Raw genomic sequence first — 16,834 nt, 5'->3', positions numbered from 1 at the left:
GTCATCCTGGAAAGTTCTGGAACAAGATCTGCCAGCTTCCAGGGGCCAAGTACAAGCACAAATCTTCCAGTTATGTAATACTGTACATTCCTTCACTGATGGACGATGAAGAGGTAGTTGATATCAGATTTGATGAGCCACAAGACTAAACCAATCTGATGGGCGATGTGTGGGAGAAAATTCTCTCACACAATGACAGAAGATTTTATAATGACCATTACCAGTGTGTCAATGACTGGAGGGACAAACCGAGCTGACCTCCACCCGTTGACTATAATTAATACATCCACGCCTGAAGTTGAACATCCCCTAACAAGACCACTCACACTTACAGAGATGGGTCAAGTTCTCGGCAGAATGCGTAATAAAGCCCGTGGTCTATCAGGTATAACACTGAAACAAAGTCTTGTCCAGAAAATGCCATCTTGGCCTCGAGATACTTTCCAGTGGGTCTTAAGACAGCATGAATAATATTTATTGCAAAATCCAATAAAGACAACCATAAAACAGAGAACTATAGACCTATCTCATTACTTGAAGTCACTAGTAAAGTCCTAGAGAAAATCATTTCCAACAGATTAAACTATTACATGGAGTACAATCACTTTTTCACTGGAAAACAGTTTGGATTCAGGACTCACAGAGGAATCCAACAAGCTATCAATATCTTCGATGCTGTGGACAGCCTGATGAAACAGGGCAGTCTAACTGCCACCAGGGATGTACACAAAGCTTTTGACAGTTTGTGGCATGATGGACTTATAATTAAACTGGTTGGACTCATACTGATCCCTACCTTTAACGGCAAGACAGCAGTGTTTCACACCGACGGCTGGAGTACCACAAGGCTCGTGCCTCAGCCCTATACTATTCAACTTATATGTAAACCATCTCCCTTAACCCGAGGTCCATGCTACTATCATCACCCAATTTAATAATTATATTATCCATGTAGTGTCATCCACTTCTATAACGGGAAAATAGAAGTACGAGAAGGTAATAGAAAAAAATGAACACTGAACTAAGGAAGAACATCAAACTGGGAGAAGAAATATAGAATCGTGACCAACCCAGACAATGTCCTCATCAGTACCCTCTGGGGAAGTCAGGGTTGCTTGGTGCAGGATAGGAATTGGGGATGGGAGAATATCTGAGACGGACACAGATAGACCCCAGGACACATGAACCTGGGGGAAGGCAGGATTTCTGGGTTTAGGATAGGAAGTGGGGCAACAGATACAGAAGACAACGGGGGTATCTCCATCAGAGGTACACCTATACCCATTAGAAACCCCAACAGGATCCTGGGATATGAGTCTCGTGTTTTCATAAAGGAAGATTTTCGTGTGCAAGTTTGGTACTAATCCCTCTAGGGTTTTCCAGATGTATCTTATCACGTATCTTTCTCGCCTGTGTTCCAGGGAATACAAATCAAGGGACTTCAACGCTTTCCAAAATATATTTGCAGCACGATATTGTAACTGGACTCTCCGGTACGGGAAGAATTACCAAAGTGTCGAATGAAAACATTGGACGGATTAACCGACAGGTGCGTAAAACGAGAAGAACCTGTCGAGCCATTCTGAAAGAATATTTGTGGAACCTGGTTAACAGTACACATCCTCACCTGATGGACTGGATCAACAGCACAACCTCACCTGATGGACTGGGTTAACAACACATCCTCACCTGATGGACTGGATCAACAGCACAACCTCACCTGATGGACTGGGTTAACAACACATCCTCACCTGATGGACTGGGTTAATACACATCCTCACCTGATGGACAGTGTTAATACACATCCTCACCTGATGGGCTGGGATAATACACATCCTCACCTGATGGGCTGGGATAATACACATCCTCACCTGATGGACAGTGTTAATACACATCCTCACCTGATGGGCTGGGATAATACACATCCTCACCTGATGGACTGGGTTAATACACATCCTCACCTGATGGGCTGGGATAATACACATCCTCACCTGATGGACAGTGTTAATACACATCCTCACCTGATGGGCTGGGATAATACACATAATCACCTGATGGGCTGGGATAATACACATCCTCACCTGATGGGCTGGGATAATACACATCCTCACCTGATGGACAGTGTTAATACACATCCTCACCTGATGGGCTGGGATAATACACATCCTCACCTGATGGACAGTGTTAATACACATCCTCACCTGATGGGCTGGGATAATACACATAATCACCTGATGGGCTGGGATAATACACATCCTCACCTGATGGGCTGGGATAATACACATCCTCACCTGATGGACAGTGTTAATACACATCCTCACCTGATGGGCTGGGATAATACACATCCTCACCTGATGGACAGTGTTAATACACATCCTCACCTGATGGGCTGGGATAATACACATAATCACCTGATGGGCTGGGATAATACACATCCTCACCTGATGGGCTGGGATAATACACATCCTCACCTGATGGGCTGGGATAATACACATCCTCACCTGATGGACAGTGTTAATACACATCCTCACCTGATGGGCTGGGATAATACACATCCTCACCTGATGGACAGTGTTAATACACATCCTCACCTGATGGGCTGGGATAATACACATAATCACCTGATGGGCTGGGATAATACACATCCTCACCTGATGGACTGGGTCAACAACACATCCTCACCTGATGGACTGGGTTAACAACACATCTTCACCTGATGGACTGGGTTAACAACACATCCCCACCTGATGGGCTGGGATAATATACATCCTCACCTGATGCACAGGATCAACAACACCTCCTCACCTGATGTACTGGGTTAACATCCTCACCTGATGGACTGGGTTAACATCCTCACCTGATGGACTGGGTTAACATCCTCACCTGATGGACTGGGTTAACATCCTCACCTGATGGACTGGGTTAACATCCTCACCTGATGGACTGGGTTAACATCCTCACCTGATGGACTGGGTTAACATCCTCACCTGATGGACTGGGTTAACATCCTCACCTGATGGACTGGGTTAACATCCTCACCTGATGGACTGGGTTAACATCCTCACCTGATGGACTGGGTTAACATCCTCACCTGATGTACTGGGTTAACATCCTCACCTGATGGACTGGGTTAACATCCTCACCTGATGGACTGGGTTAACATCCTCACCTGATGGACTGGGTTAACATCCTCACCTGATGTACTGGGTTAACATCCTCACCTGATGGACAGGATCAACAACACCTCCTCACCTGATGTACTGGGTTAACATCCTCACCTGATGGACAGGATCAACAACACCTCCTCACCTGATGTACTGGGTTAACATCCTCACCTGATGGACTGGGTTAACATCCTCACCTGATGGACTGGGTTAACATCCTCACCTGATGTACTGGGTTAACATCCTCACCTGATGGACTGGGTTAACATCCTCACCTGATGGACTGGGTTAACATCCTCACCTGATGTACTGGGTTAACATCCTCACCTGATGGACTGGGTTAACATCCTCACCTGATGGACTGGGTTAACATCCTCACCTGATGGACTGGGTTAACATCCTCACCTGATGTACTGGGTTAACATCCTCACCTGATGGACAGGATCAACAACACCTCCTCACCTGATGTACTGGGTTAACATCCTCACCTGATGGACTGGGTTAACATCCTCACCTGATGGACTGGGTTAACATCCTCACCTGATGGACTGGGTTAACATCCTCACCTGATGGACAGGATCAACAACACCTCCTCACCTGATGTACAGGGTTAACATCCTCACCTGATGTACTGGGTTAACATCCTCACCTGATGGACTGGGTTAACATCCTCACCTGATGGACTGGGTTAACATCCTCACCTGATGTACTGGGTTAACATCCTCACCTGATGGACTGGGTTAACATCCTCACCTGATGGACTGGGTTAACATCCTCACCTGATGGACTGGGTTAACATCCTCACCTGATGTACTGGGTTAACATCCTCACCTGATGGACAGGATCAACAACACCTCCTCACCTGATGTACTGGGTTAACATCCTCACCTGATGGACTGGGTTAACATCCTCACCTGATGGACTGGGTTAACATCCTCACCTGATGTACTGGGTTAACATCCTCACCTGATGGACTGGGTTAACATCCTCACCTGATGGACTGGGTTAACATCCTCACCTGATGTACTGGGTTAACATCCTCACCTGATGGACTGGGTTAACATCCTCACCTGATGGACTGGGTTAACATCCTCACCTGATGGACTGGGTTAACATCCTCACCTGATGTACTGGGTTAACATCCTCACCTGATGGACTGGGTTAACATCCTCACCTGATGGACTGGGTTAACATCCTCACCTGATGTACTGGGTTAACATCCTCACCTGATGGACTGGGTTAACATCCTCACCTGATGGACTGGGTTAACATCCTCACCTGATGGACTGGGTTAACATCCTCACCTGATGGACTGGGTTAACATCCTCACCTGATGGACTGGGTTAACATCCTCACCTGATGGACTGGGTTAACATCCTCACCTGATGGACTGGGTTAACATCCTCACCTGATGGACTGGGTTAACATCCTCACCTGATGGACTGGGTTAACATCCTCACCTGATGTACTGGGTTAACATCCTCACCTGATGGACTGGGTTAACATCCTCACCTGATGGACTGGGTTAACATCCTCACCTGATGGACTGGGTTAACATCCTCACCTGATGGACTGGGTTAACATCCTCACCTGATGGACTGGGTTAACATCCTCACCTGATGGACTGGGTTAACATCCTCACCTGATGGACTGGGTTAACATCCTCACCTGATGGACTGGGTTAACATCCTCACCTGATGGACTGGGTAAGCAGCTTCGTAAACACCATCTCTCAGCAACTTCTCTATCCCAAATTCGTAAGGTGAATCTTTATCAAATATTTTCCCCAAAATAAAGTCGACAACTTGAGTTCGAATTACAGGTGTAAACAACTGCTCACCATCATCAAATCTGGAAAATACAGAAGCATGGAGCATAGTTATAAAGCCTGTCTGCAGCGAACATTGAACATTATGCATATGTACCAACATACTAGAAATGTTAGTGTTTACCTGGAGTTTACCTGGAGAGAGTTTCGGGGGTCAACGCCCCCGCGGCCCGGTCTGTGACCAGGCCTCCTGGTGGATCAGCGCCTGATCAACCAGGCTGTTGCTGCTGGCTGCACGCAAGCCAACGTACGAGCCACAGCCCGGCTGATCAGGAACTGACTTTAGGTGCTTGTCCAGTGCCAGCTTGAAGACTGCCAGGGGTCTGTTGGTAATCCCCCTTATGTGTGCTGGGAGGCAGTTGAACAGTCTTGGGCCCCTGGCACTTATTGTATGGTCTCTTAATGTGCTAGTGACACCCCTGCTTTTCATTGGGGGGATGGTGCATCGTCTGCCAAGTCTTTTGCTTTCGTAGTGAGTGATTTTCGTGTGCAAGTTCGGTACTAGTCCCTCTAGGATTTTCCAGGTGTATATAATCATGTATCTCTCCCTCCTGCGTTCCAGGGAATACAGGTTTAGAAACCTCAAGCGCTCCCAGTAATTTAGGTGTTTTATCTCCGTTATGCGCGCCGTGAAAGTTCTCTGTACATTTTCTAGGTCGGCAATTTCACCTGCCTTGAAAGGTGCTGTTAGAGTGCAGCAATATTCCAGCCTAGATAGAACAAGTGACCTGAAGAGTGTCATCATGGGCTTGGCCTCCCTAGTTTTGAAGGTTCTCATTATCCATCCTGTCATTTTTCTAGCAGATGCGATTGATACAATGTTATGGTCCTTGAAGGTGAGATCCTCCGACATAATCACTCCCAGGTCTTTGACGTTGGTGTTTCGCTCTATTTTGTGGCCAGAATTTGTTTTGTACTCTGATGAAGATTTAATTTCCTCATGTTTACCATATCTGAGTAATTGAAATTTCTCATCGTTGAACTTCATATTGTTTTCTGCAGCCCACTGAAAGATTTGGTTGATGTCCGCCTGGAGCCTTGCAGTGTCTGCAATGGAAGACACTGTCATGCAGATTCGGGTGTCATCTGCAAAGGAAGACACGGTGCTGTGGCTGACATCCTTGTCTATGTCGGATATGAGGATGAGGAACAAGATGGGAGCTAGTACTGTGCCTTGTGGAACAGAGCTTTTCACCGTAGCTGCCTCGGACTTTACTCTGTTGACTACTACTCTCTGTGTTCTGTTAGTGAGGAAATTATAGATCCATCGACCGACTTTTCCTGTTATTCCTTTAGCGCGCATTTTGTGCGCTATTACGCCATGGTCACACTTGTCGAAGGCTTTTGCAAAGTCTGTATATATTACATCTGCATTCTTTTTGTCTTCTAGTGCATTTAGGACCTTGTCGTACCAACATACTAGAAATGTTAGTGGGAGATTCGTCTGTAAAATCTTGCATTTGTGGTCACACTGGTGGCCTATGTTAACCTTCCTATGGTGTAGAAATATACCTAGTTTGGGCGAATCTTATTGTAGCAGCTGGTCCAGTGGTTACCGCGTCGGTCTGGAGTTTTATAACTCTCTAATCGCAGGTTCTAACCCCACCCGTGGTATGGTTTATACTTACTGAAGCAAACTGACCGATCGTACAAGGCGGTTTACCTGGAATTTACCTGGAGAGGGTTCTGGAGGTCAACTCCCCCGCGGCTCAGTCTGAGACCAGGCCTCATGGAGGATCAGGGTGTGATCAACCAGACAATAGCACAAACTTCTGATGTTTCCAGTGATTAAATAACCACTGAGGTACCACTGGTGGGTATCAGTAACAAGTGGGACACCATTATCTCTATTATAAACTAGGAAACAAGGTACCACAGTCTATAGACACGAAATATATAAATTTTCAACAAAAGAATGAAAATCTAACACTGAGAATGTTGGGTAGGTTGTATCTGAGACAAACCTGTAAGGTAACACTGAGAATGTTGGGTAGGTTGTATCTGAGACGAACCTGTAAGGTACCACTGAGAATGTTGGGTAGGTTGTATCTGAGACGAACCTGTAAGGTACCACTGAGAATGTTGGGTAGCTTGTATCTGAGACGAACCTGTAAGGTACCACTGAGAATGTTACGTAGGTTGTATCTGAGACGAACCTGTAAGGTACCAGTTAGAATATTGGGTAGGTTGTATTTGAGACAAACCTGTAAGGTACCACTGAGAATGTTGGGTAGGTTGTATCTGAGATAAACCTGTAAGGTACCACTGAGAATGTTGGGTAGATTGTATCTGAGACGAACCTGTAAGGTACCACTGAGAATGTTAGGTAGGTAGTATCTGAGACGAACCTGTAAGGTACCACTGAGAATGTTGAGTAGGTTGTATCTGAGACGAACCTGTAAGGTACCACTGAGAATATTGGGTAGGTTGTATCTGAGACGAACCTGTAAGATACCACTGATAATGTTTTGTAGGTTGTATCTGAGACGAACCTATAATCTACCACTGAGAATGTTGGGTAGGTTGTATCTGAGACGAACCTGTAAGGTACCACTGAGAATGTTGGGTAGGTTGTATCTGAGACGACCTGTAAGGTACCACCGAGAATGTTAGGTAGGTTGTGTCTGAGACGAACCTGTAAGATACCACTGAGAATGTTTTGTAGGTTGTATCTGAGACGAACCTGTAAGGTACCACTGAGAATGTTGGGTAGGTTGTATCTGAGACGAACCTGTAAGGTACCACTGAGAATGTTGGATAGGTTGTATCTGAGACGACCTGTAAGGTACCACCGAGAATGTTAGGTAGGTTGTGTCTGAGACGAACCTGTAAGATACCACTGAGAATGTTTTGTAGGTTGTATCTGAGACGAACCTGTAAGGTACCACTGAGAATGTTGGGTAGGTTGTATCTGAGACGAACCTGTAAGGTACCACTGAGAATGTTGGGTAGGTTGTATCTGAGACTAGTGACTAATTAATTGTCTAAACTTGACCAAAATCGCCATAGGCTCAAGTCTCGTATGTATAGGTTATTTATGTACTGATCTTATAGCCAACACCTTTGTTTATTTCCAAAATTTCAAATATTCAGCCCAGACTAATTTATATTTTAACACCTCAAAAAAAATAACTTTTTCAGAGAGACAATTGTATAGTATCCCAAGCATATCAAGGCCAATTTATTTCGAATATCCAAAAATAACTGTCTTCAGACTACATTAATTGACGTTGATGTCACTTAACTAACTGGACAGTTTATAATTTATATTAAAAAAGTCTTAATAACATAAATAAGACTAAGTGTTGGGAGATAACATGAAACTATAAAGAACAGGTAGAGAACACAGATTATATGACGCATGAGGAACAATATAGAACACGTAGCAAGTACATTAAAATGGTATAAAATACCGACAGGTTGTTAGGTAAGACACATATGCAACAGTTAGGTATCTTTATTATGAAACGTTTCGCCTACACAGTAGGCTTCTTCAGTCAAGTACATTGTTTCATACCATGGAACAATGCTCTTCTCCAGACTGAGGGACTGACCACCTCAAAACTTTAAGGGTGATGGACTGATTACATCGTCTTCAAGTATCTTCTGCTTCTATCAACTTTTCTGTACTTGACTGAAGAAGCCTACTGTGTAGGCGAAACGTTTCATAATAAAGATACCTAACTGTTGCATATGTGTCTTACCTAACAACGTAGCAAGTACAAAGAGTAAGATCAACAATTACATTGCAAATAACTATGGAAAATGCAAAATTTATAGACTCAAAAGAGACTTACAGATATTTGTTGCTGTTAGAGTAGACAGCAGTGGGGACTCTACTGTCTTGCTTTATGACGTTCCTGTCTGACTGGATGGGTCGGAAAATATTTTTATATGTGCATGAGGACGCAGATATATCAAATCTCACTTCCTGAAATAAAAACAATGGTAAATTTGCATTAGTTGTAGTTAAACATTATGTTAGCACTCAACCTGCTCTGTGTAGAGTCAGAGTGAAAAGAGTAATGATCATTTCTTTAGATAAACTTACGCCACCTCGATCTTTGAGAGTCAAAGTTCAACTTGGTAAGATAAGATTTTTGTTGGGATTTTTAACCCCGGAGGGTTAGCCAACCAGGATAACTCAAGAAAGTCAGTGCATCATCGAGGACTGTCTGTTAGTGATATATCGGATATCCACATCCACATCTGCAGAGCATCCGCACAATTTCTTACATCCGCATCAACATCCACCAAATAAGTAAGACATCCTCATACATATCCACATCCGCTGATATCTAAATTTTCACATCCGATACATCTCTACAGTGTCTGTCTTGTACAAGAATGGTAGACAATACTGACGAAATATTATAACTCTAGCTGTAAGATAAGATAAGATTTCGTTCGGATTTTTAACCCCGGAGGGTTAGCCACCCAGGATAACCCAAGAAAGTCAGTGCGTCATCGAGGACTGTCTAACTTATTTCCATTGTGGTCCTTAATCTTGTCCCCCAGGATGCCACCCACACCAGTCGACTAACGCCCAGGTACCTATTTGCTGCTAGGTGAACAGGACAACAGGTGTAAAGAAACGTGTCGAATGTTTCCACCCGCCGGGAATCGAACCCGGGCCCTCCGTGTGTGAAGCGGGAGCTTTAGCCACCAAGCCACCAGGCCACCCAGGAAATATTCTGAAAATAGGTAAATTATTTGTAATATAGTAGCTCCTGTGTATGTATTCGTGTGGAGATGTATGTATATTTATATACATACTTATGTATCAACACACCACAGCTAAAATCATACATCACTACAAAGATATCTGATCTACATCATTCCGTAGTTGTATATTATGTCTGTAGTAAACGACAACTCGGGGCCTCATACGAGTGAAAAACCCTGTGGTTCATGTAACAAAATTTACATTGGTGCAACCTCTGGAAGTATTACAAAAATTACATAGTGAGTCTATGAACACTTACCAAGTGAATGACTTGACTAACGCTTGGATCATTCATGGCTAAACATGTGGACATCTCATGGAGTTCATGAATGCCAAGCTAGTCATCAGGGAGTTTAGTTTAATATGTTTATTATGCACCCCATACCCATCCAGTGGGCGGTAGTCACCCCCATACCCATCCAGTGGGCGGTAGTCACCCCCATACCCATCCAGTGGGCGGTAGTCACCCCATACCCATCCAGTGGGCGGTAGTCACCCCCATACCCATCCAGTGGGCGGTAGTCACCCCATACCCATCCTGTGGGCGGTAGTCAAAAGATTACAGAGGTACATAATTGGTCCAGGGACTGGACTCCAAAGTTTTGATAGCTGAGCAAGTTACAGAGGTAATGGACTCACAATTTACAAAGGTAATGAACTCCAGGTAGGTCTGGTCACAATCATGACAAGTTACAAAGGTATTTACAGATTACAGAGGTACATAATTGGTCCAGGGACTGGGCCCCCAAAGTTTTCATAGCTGAACTAGGTACAAAGATAATGAGCTCACAAGTTACAAAGGTAATGGAATCAGGCAGACAACTCGTACCAACAGATAGTGTTGAATCACCCCTCCCCCTACCAGAACACAGGGAGTGTCATTGTGAAAGAAAATGCTAGCAAAAGGAATCTCGTCCATGCAACCCACACCCATGGCCCGGTGGTCTGGTGGCTACAGCTCCCGCTTCACACACGGAGGGCCCGGGTTCGATTCCCGGCGGGTGGAAACATTTCGACACGTTTCCTTACACCTGTTGTCCTGTTCACCTAGCAGCAAATAGGTACCTGGGTGTTAGTCGACTGGTGTGGGTCGCATCCTGGGGGACAAGATTAAGGACCACAATGGAAATAAGTTAGACAGTCCTCGATGACGCACTGACTTTCTTGGGTTATCCTGGGTGGCTAACCCTCCGGGGTTAAAAATCCGAGCGAAATCTTATCTTATCTTATCTATAGCCCCTCTCTCCTCTCAACATACCTGGCAATGCAATTTACATATCTTAAACTAACATTCTCTTGAAACATGTGCAACATTTAGCCAACTCAGTAGACTTCTTTAGTCGAATTCGGAGGCAACACAAACCGATGTCTAACCAGTCCATTAACACCCAGGATGTGACCCACACCAGTCCATTAACACCAGGGTTGTGACCCACACCTGTCCACTAACATCCAGGATATGACCCACACCAGTCCACTAACACCAAGGATGTGACCCACACCAGTCCACTAACATCCAGGATGTGACCCACACCAGTCCACTAACACCCAGGATGTGACCCACACCAGTCCACTAACACCCAGGATGTGACCCACACCAGTCCACTAACACCCAGGATGTGTCCCACACCAGTCCACTAACACCCAGGATGTCACTCACACCAGTCCACTAACACCCAGGATGTGACTCACACCTGTCCACTAACACCCAGGATGTGACTCACACCAGTCCACTAACACCCAGGATGTGATCCACACCAGTCCACTAACACCCAGGATGTGACCCACACCAGACTATTAACACCCAGGATGTTACTCACACCAGTCCACTAACACCCAGGATGTGACCCACACCAGTCCACTAACACCCAGGATGTGACCCACACCAGTCCACTAACATCCAGGATGTGACCCACACCAGTCCATTAACACCCAGAATGTGACCCACACCAGACAACTAACACCCAGGATGTGACCCACACCAGTCCACTAACACCCAGGATGTGACCCACACCAGTCCACTAGAACCCAGGTTGTGACCCACACCAGTCCACTAACATCCAGGATGTGACCCACACCAGTCCATTAACACCCAGAATGTGACCCACACCAGACAACTAACACCCAGGATGTGATCCACACCATTCCACTAACACCCAGAATGTGACCCACACCAGTCCACTAACACCCAGGATGTGACCCACACCAGTCCACTAACACCCAGGATGCCACCCACACCAGTCCACTAACACCCAGGATGTGACCCACACCAGTCCACTAACACCCAGGATGCCACCCACACCAGTCCACTAACACCCAGGATGTGACCCACACCAGTCCACTAACACCCAGGATGCCACCCACACCAGTCCACTAACACCCAGGATGTGACCCACACCAGTCCACTAACACCCAGGATGCCACCCACACCAGTCCACTAACACCCAGGATGTGACCCACACCAGTCCACTAACACCCAGGGTGTGACCTACACCAGTCCACTAACACCAAAGATGTGACGCACACCAGTCCACTAACTCCCAGGATGCCACCCACACCAGTCCACTAACGCCCAGGATGTAACCCACACCAGTCCACTAACACCCAGGATGTGACCCACACCAGTCCACTAACACCCAAAATGTGACGCACACCAGTCCACTAACTCCCAGGATGCCACCCACACCAGTCCACTAACGCCCAGGATGTAACCCACACCAGTCCACTAACACCCAGGATGTGACCCACACCAGTCCACTAACACCCATGATGTGACCCACACCAGTCTACTAACACCCAGGATTTGACCCACACCAGTCCACTAACACCCAGGATGTGACCCACACCATTCCACTAACACCCAGGATGTGACTAACACCAGTCCACTAACACCCAGGATGTGACCCACACCAGTCCACTAACACCCAGGATGTGACCCACACCAGTCCATTAACACCCAGGATATGACTAACACCAGTCCACTAACATCCAGGACGTGACCCACACCAGTCCACTAATACCCAGGATGTGACTAACACCAGTCCACCAACACCCAGGATATGACCCACACCAGTCCACTAACATCCAGGATGTGACCCACACCAGTCCACTAGAACCCAGAATGTGACCCACACCAGTCCACTAACATCCAGGATGTGACCCACACCAGTCCAGTAACACCCAGAATGTGACCCACACCAGACAACTAACACCCAGGATGTGACCCACACCAGTCCACTAACACCCAGGATGTGACCCACACCAGTCCACTAGAACCCAGGTTGTGACCCACACCAGTCCACTAACATCCAGGATGTGACCCACACCAGTCCATTAACACCCAGAATGTGACCCACACCAGACAACTAACACCCAGGATGTGACCCACACCAGTCCATTAACACCCAGAATGTGACCCACACCAGACAACTAACACCCAGGATGTGATCCACACCATTCCACTAACACCCAGAATGTGACCCACACCAGTCCACTAACACCCAGGATGTGACCCACACCAGTCCACTAACATCCAGGATGCCACCCACACCAGTCCACTAACACCCAGGATGTGACCCACACCAGTCCACTAACACCCAGGATGCCACCCACACCAGTCCACTAACACCCAGGATGTGACCCACACCAGTCCACTAACACCCAGGATGCCACCCACACCAGTCCACTAACACCCAGGATGTGACCCACACCAGTCCACTAACACCCAGGGTGTGACCTACACCAGTCCACTAACACCCAAGATGTGACGCACACCAGTCCACTAACTCCCAGGATGCCACCCACACCAGTCCACTAACGCCCAGGATGTAACCCACACCAGTCCACTAACACCCAGGATGTGACCCACACCAGTCCATTAACACCCAAAATGTGACGCACACAAGTCCACTAACTCCCAGGATGCCACCCACACCAGTCCACTAACGCCCAGGATGTAACCCACACCAGTCCACTAACACCCAGGATGTGACCCACACCAGTCCACTAACACCCATGATGTGACCCACACCAGTCTACTAACACCCAGGATTTGACCCACACCAGTCCACTAACACCCAGGATGCCACCCACACCATTCCACTAACCCCCAGGATGTGACCCACACCAGTCCACTAACACCCAGGATGTGACCCACACCAGTCCACTAACACCCAGGATGTGACCCACACCAGTCCATTAACACCCAGGATATGACTAACACCCGTCCACTAAGACCCAGGATGTGACCCACACCAGTCCACTAACACCCAGGATGTGACCCACACCAGTCCACTAACACCTAGGATGTAACCCACACCAGTTCACTAACACCCAGGATGTGACCCACACCAGTCCACTAACACTCAGGATGTGACACACACCAGTCCACTAACACCCAGGATGTGACCCACACCAGTCCACTAACACCCAGGATGTGACCCACACCAGTCCACTAACACCCAGGATGTGACCCACACCAGTCCATTAACACCCAGGATATGACTAACACCAGTCCACTAACACCCAGGATGTGACCAACACCAGTCCACTAACACCCAGGATGTGACCCACACCAGTCCACTAACACCAAGGATGTGACCCACACAAGTCCACTAACATCCAGGACGTGACCCACACCAGTCCACTAATACCCAGGATGTGACTAACACCAGTCCACCAACACCCAGGATATGACCCACACCAATCCACTAACACCCAGGATGTGACCAACACCACTACACTAACACCCAGGATGTGACCCACACAAGTCCACTAACACCCAGGATGTGACCAACGCCAGTCCACTAACACCCAGGATGTGACCCACACCAGTCCACTAACACTCAGGATGTGACCCACACCAGTCCACTAGCACCCAGGATGTGACCCACACCAGCCCACTAACACCCAGGATTTGACCCACACCAGTCCACTAGCACCCAGGATGTGACCCACACCAGTCCACTAACACCCAGGATGTGACCCACACCAGTCTACTAACACCCAGGATTTGACCCACACCAGTCCACTAACACCCAGGATGCCACCCACACCATTCCACTAACCCCCAGGATGTGACCCACACCAGTCCACTAACACCCAGGATGTGACCCACACCAGTCCACTAACACCCAGGATGTGACCCACACCAGTCCATTACCACCCAGGATATGACTAACACCAGTCCACTAAGACCCAGGATGTGACCCACACCAGTCCACTAACACCCAGGATGTGACCCACACCAGTCCACTAACACCTAGGATGTAGCCCACACCAGTTCACTAACACCCAGGATGTGACCCACACCAGTCCACTAACACTCAGGATGTGACACACACCAGTCCACTAACACCCAGGATGTGACCCACACCAGTCCACTAACACCCAGGATGTGACCCACACCAGTCCACTAACACCCAGGATGTGACCCACACCAGTCCATTAACACCCAGGATATGACTAACACCAGTCCACTAACACCCAGGATGTGACCAACACCAGTCCACTAACACCCAGGATGTGACCCACACCAGTCCACTAACACCAAGGATGTGACCCACACAAGTCCACTAACATCCAGGACGTGACCCACACCAGTCCACTAATACCCAGGATGTGACTAACACCAGTCCACCAACACCCAGGATATGACCCACACCAATCCACTAACACCCAGGATGTGACCAACACCAGTACACTAACACCCAGGATGTGACCCACACAAGTCCACTAACACCCAGGATGTGACCAACGCCAGTCCACTAACACCCAGGATGTGACCCACACCAGTCCACTAACACTCAGGATGTGACCCACACCAGTCCACTAGCACCCAGGATGTGACCCACACCAGCCCACTAACACCCAGGATTTGACCCACACCAGTCCACTAGCACCCAGGATGTGACCCACACCAGTCCACTAACACCCAGGATGTGATCCACACCAGTCCACTACACCCAGGATGTGACCCACAAAAGTCCACTAACATCCAGGATGTGATCCACACCAGTCCACTAACACCCAGGTTGTGACCCACACCCAATATGACTCAGTTTTTAGCAAGCCGCTAACCAGACTGAGAGTCGAAGATCAAAATGAATTTTTTATGAGAGAGCCACAAAATTTGATTAACACAAGCCTATCCGATGTTATCCTGACGCCAAATGACTTCGAACAGGCGATAAATGACATGCCCATGCACTCTGCCCCAGGGCCAGACTCATGGAACTCTGTGTTCATCAAGAACTGCAAGAAGCCCCTATCACGAGCCTTTTCCATCCTATGGAGAGGGAGCATGGACACGGGGGTCGTCCCTCAGTTACTAAAAACAACAGACATAGCCCCACTCCACAAAGGGGGCAGTAAACCAACAGCAAAGAACTACAGACCAATAGCACTAACATCCCATATCATAAAAATCTTTGAAAGGGTCCTAAGAAGCAAGATCACCACCCATCTAGAAACCCATCAGTTACACAACCCAGGGCAACATGGGTTTAGAACAGGTCGCTCCTGTCTGTCTCAACTATTGGATCACTACAACAAGGTCCTAAATGCACTAGAAGACAAAAAGAATGCAGATGTAATATATACAGACTTTGCAAAAGCCTTCGACAAGTGTGACCATGGCATAATAGCGCACAAAATGCGTGCTAAAGGAATAACAGGAAAAACTTTCACGGCGCGCATAACGGAGATAAAACACCTCAATTACTGGGAGCGCTTGAGGTTTCTAAACCTGTATTCCCTGGAACGCAGGAGGGAGAGATACATGATTATATACACCTGGAAAATCCTAGAGGGATTAGTACCGAACTTGCACACGAAAATCACTCATTACGAAAGCAAAAGACTTGGCAGACGATGCACCATCCCCCCAATGAAAAGCAGGGGTGTCACTAGCACGTTAAGAGACCATACAATAAGTGTCAGGGGCCCGAGACTGTTCAACTGCCTCCCAGCACACATAAGGGGGATTACCAACAGACCCCTGGCAGTCTTCAAGCTGGCACTGGACAAGCACCTAAAGTCAGTTCCGGATCAGCCGGGCTGTGGCTCGTATGTTGGTTTGCGTGCAGCCAGCAGCAACAGCCTGGATGATCAGGCTCT

General features: G+C 47.4%; 1 protein-coding gene across 1 annotated transcript in view; it reads right to left on the bottom strand.

The window, feature by feature from the left end:
* The window catches only part of LOC128702551 (anoctamin-1-like), a 118,122-nt gene that overhangs the window by 68,108 nt on the left and 33,180 nt on the right, over positions 1 to 16,834 (bottom strand). Inside the window, exons 5-6 of the mRNA XM_070105410.1 lie at positions 8,790 to 8,923; positions 4,859 to 5,015 (exon numbers count right to left, since the gene is read on the bottom strand). Coding sequence (XP_069961511.1) covers positions 4,859 to 5,015; positions 8,790 to 8,923 — 291 coding nt within the window. The remainder of the gene's footprint in view (positions 1 to 4,858; positions 5,016 to 8,789; positions 8,924 to 16,834) is intronic.

This window comes from Cherax quadricarinatus, chromosome 98 (assembly GCF_038502225.1).
Source record: "Cherax quadricarinatus isolate ZL_2023a chromosome 98, ASM3850222v1, whole genome shotgun sequence".
Taxonomy (NCBI): Eukaryota; Metazoa; Arthropoda; class Malacostraca; order Decapoda; family Parastacidae; genus Cherax; species Cherax quadricarinatus.
This window is presented reverse-complemented; position numbering and strand designations above follow the sequence as displayed.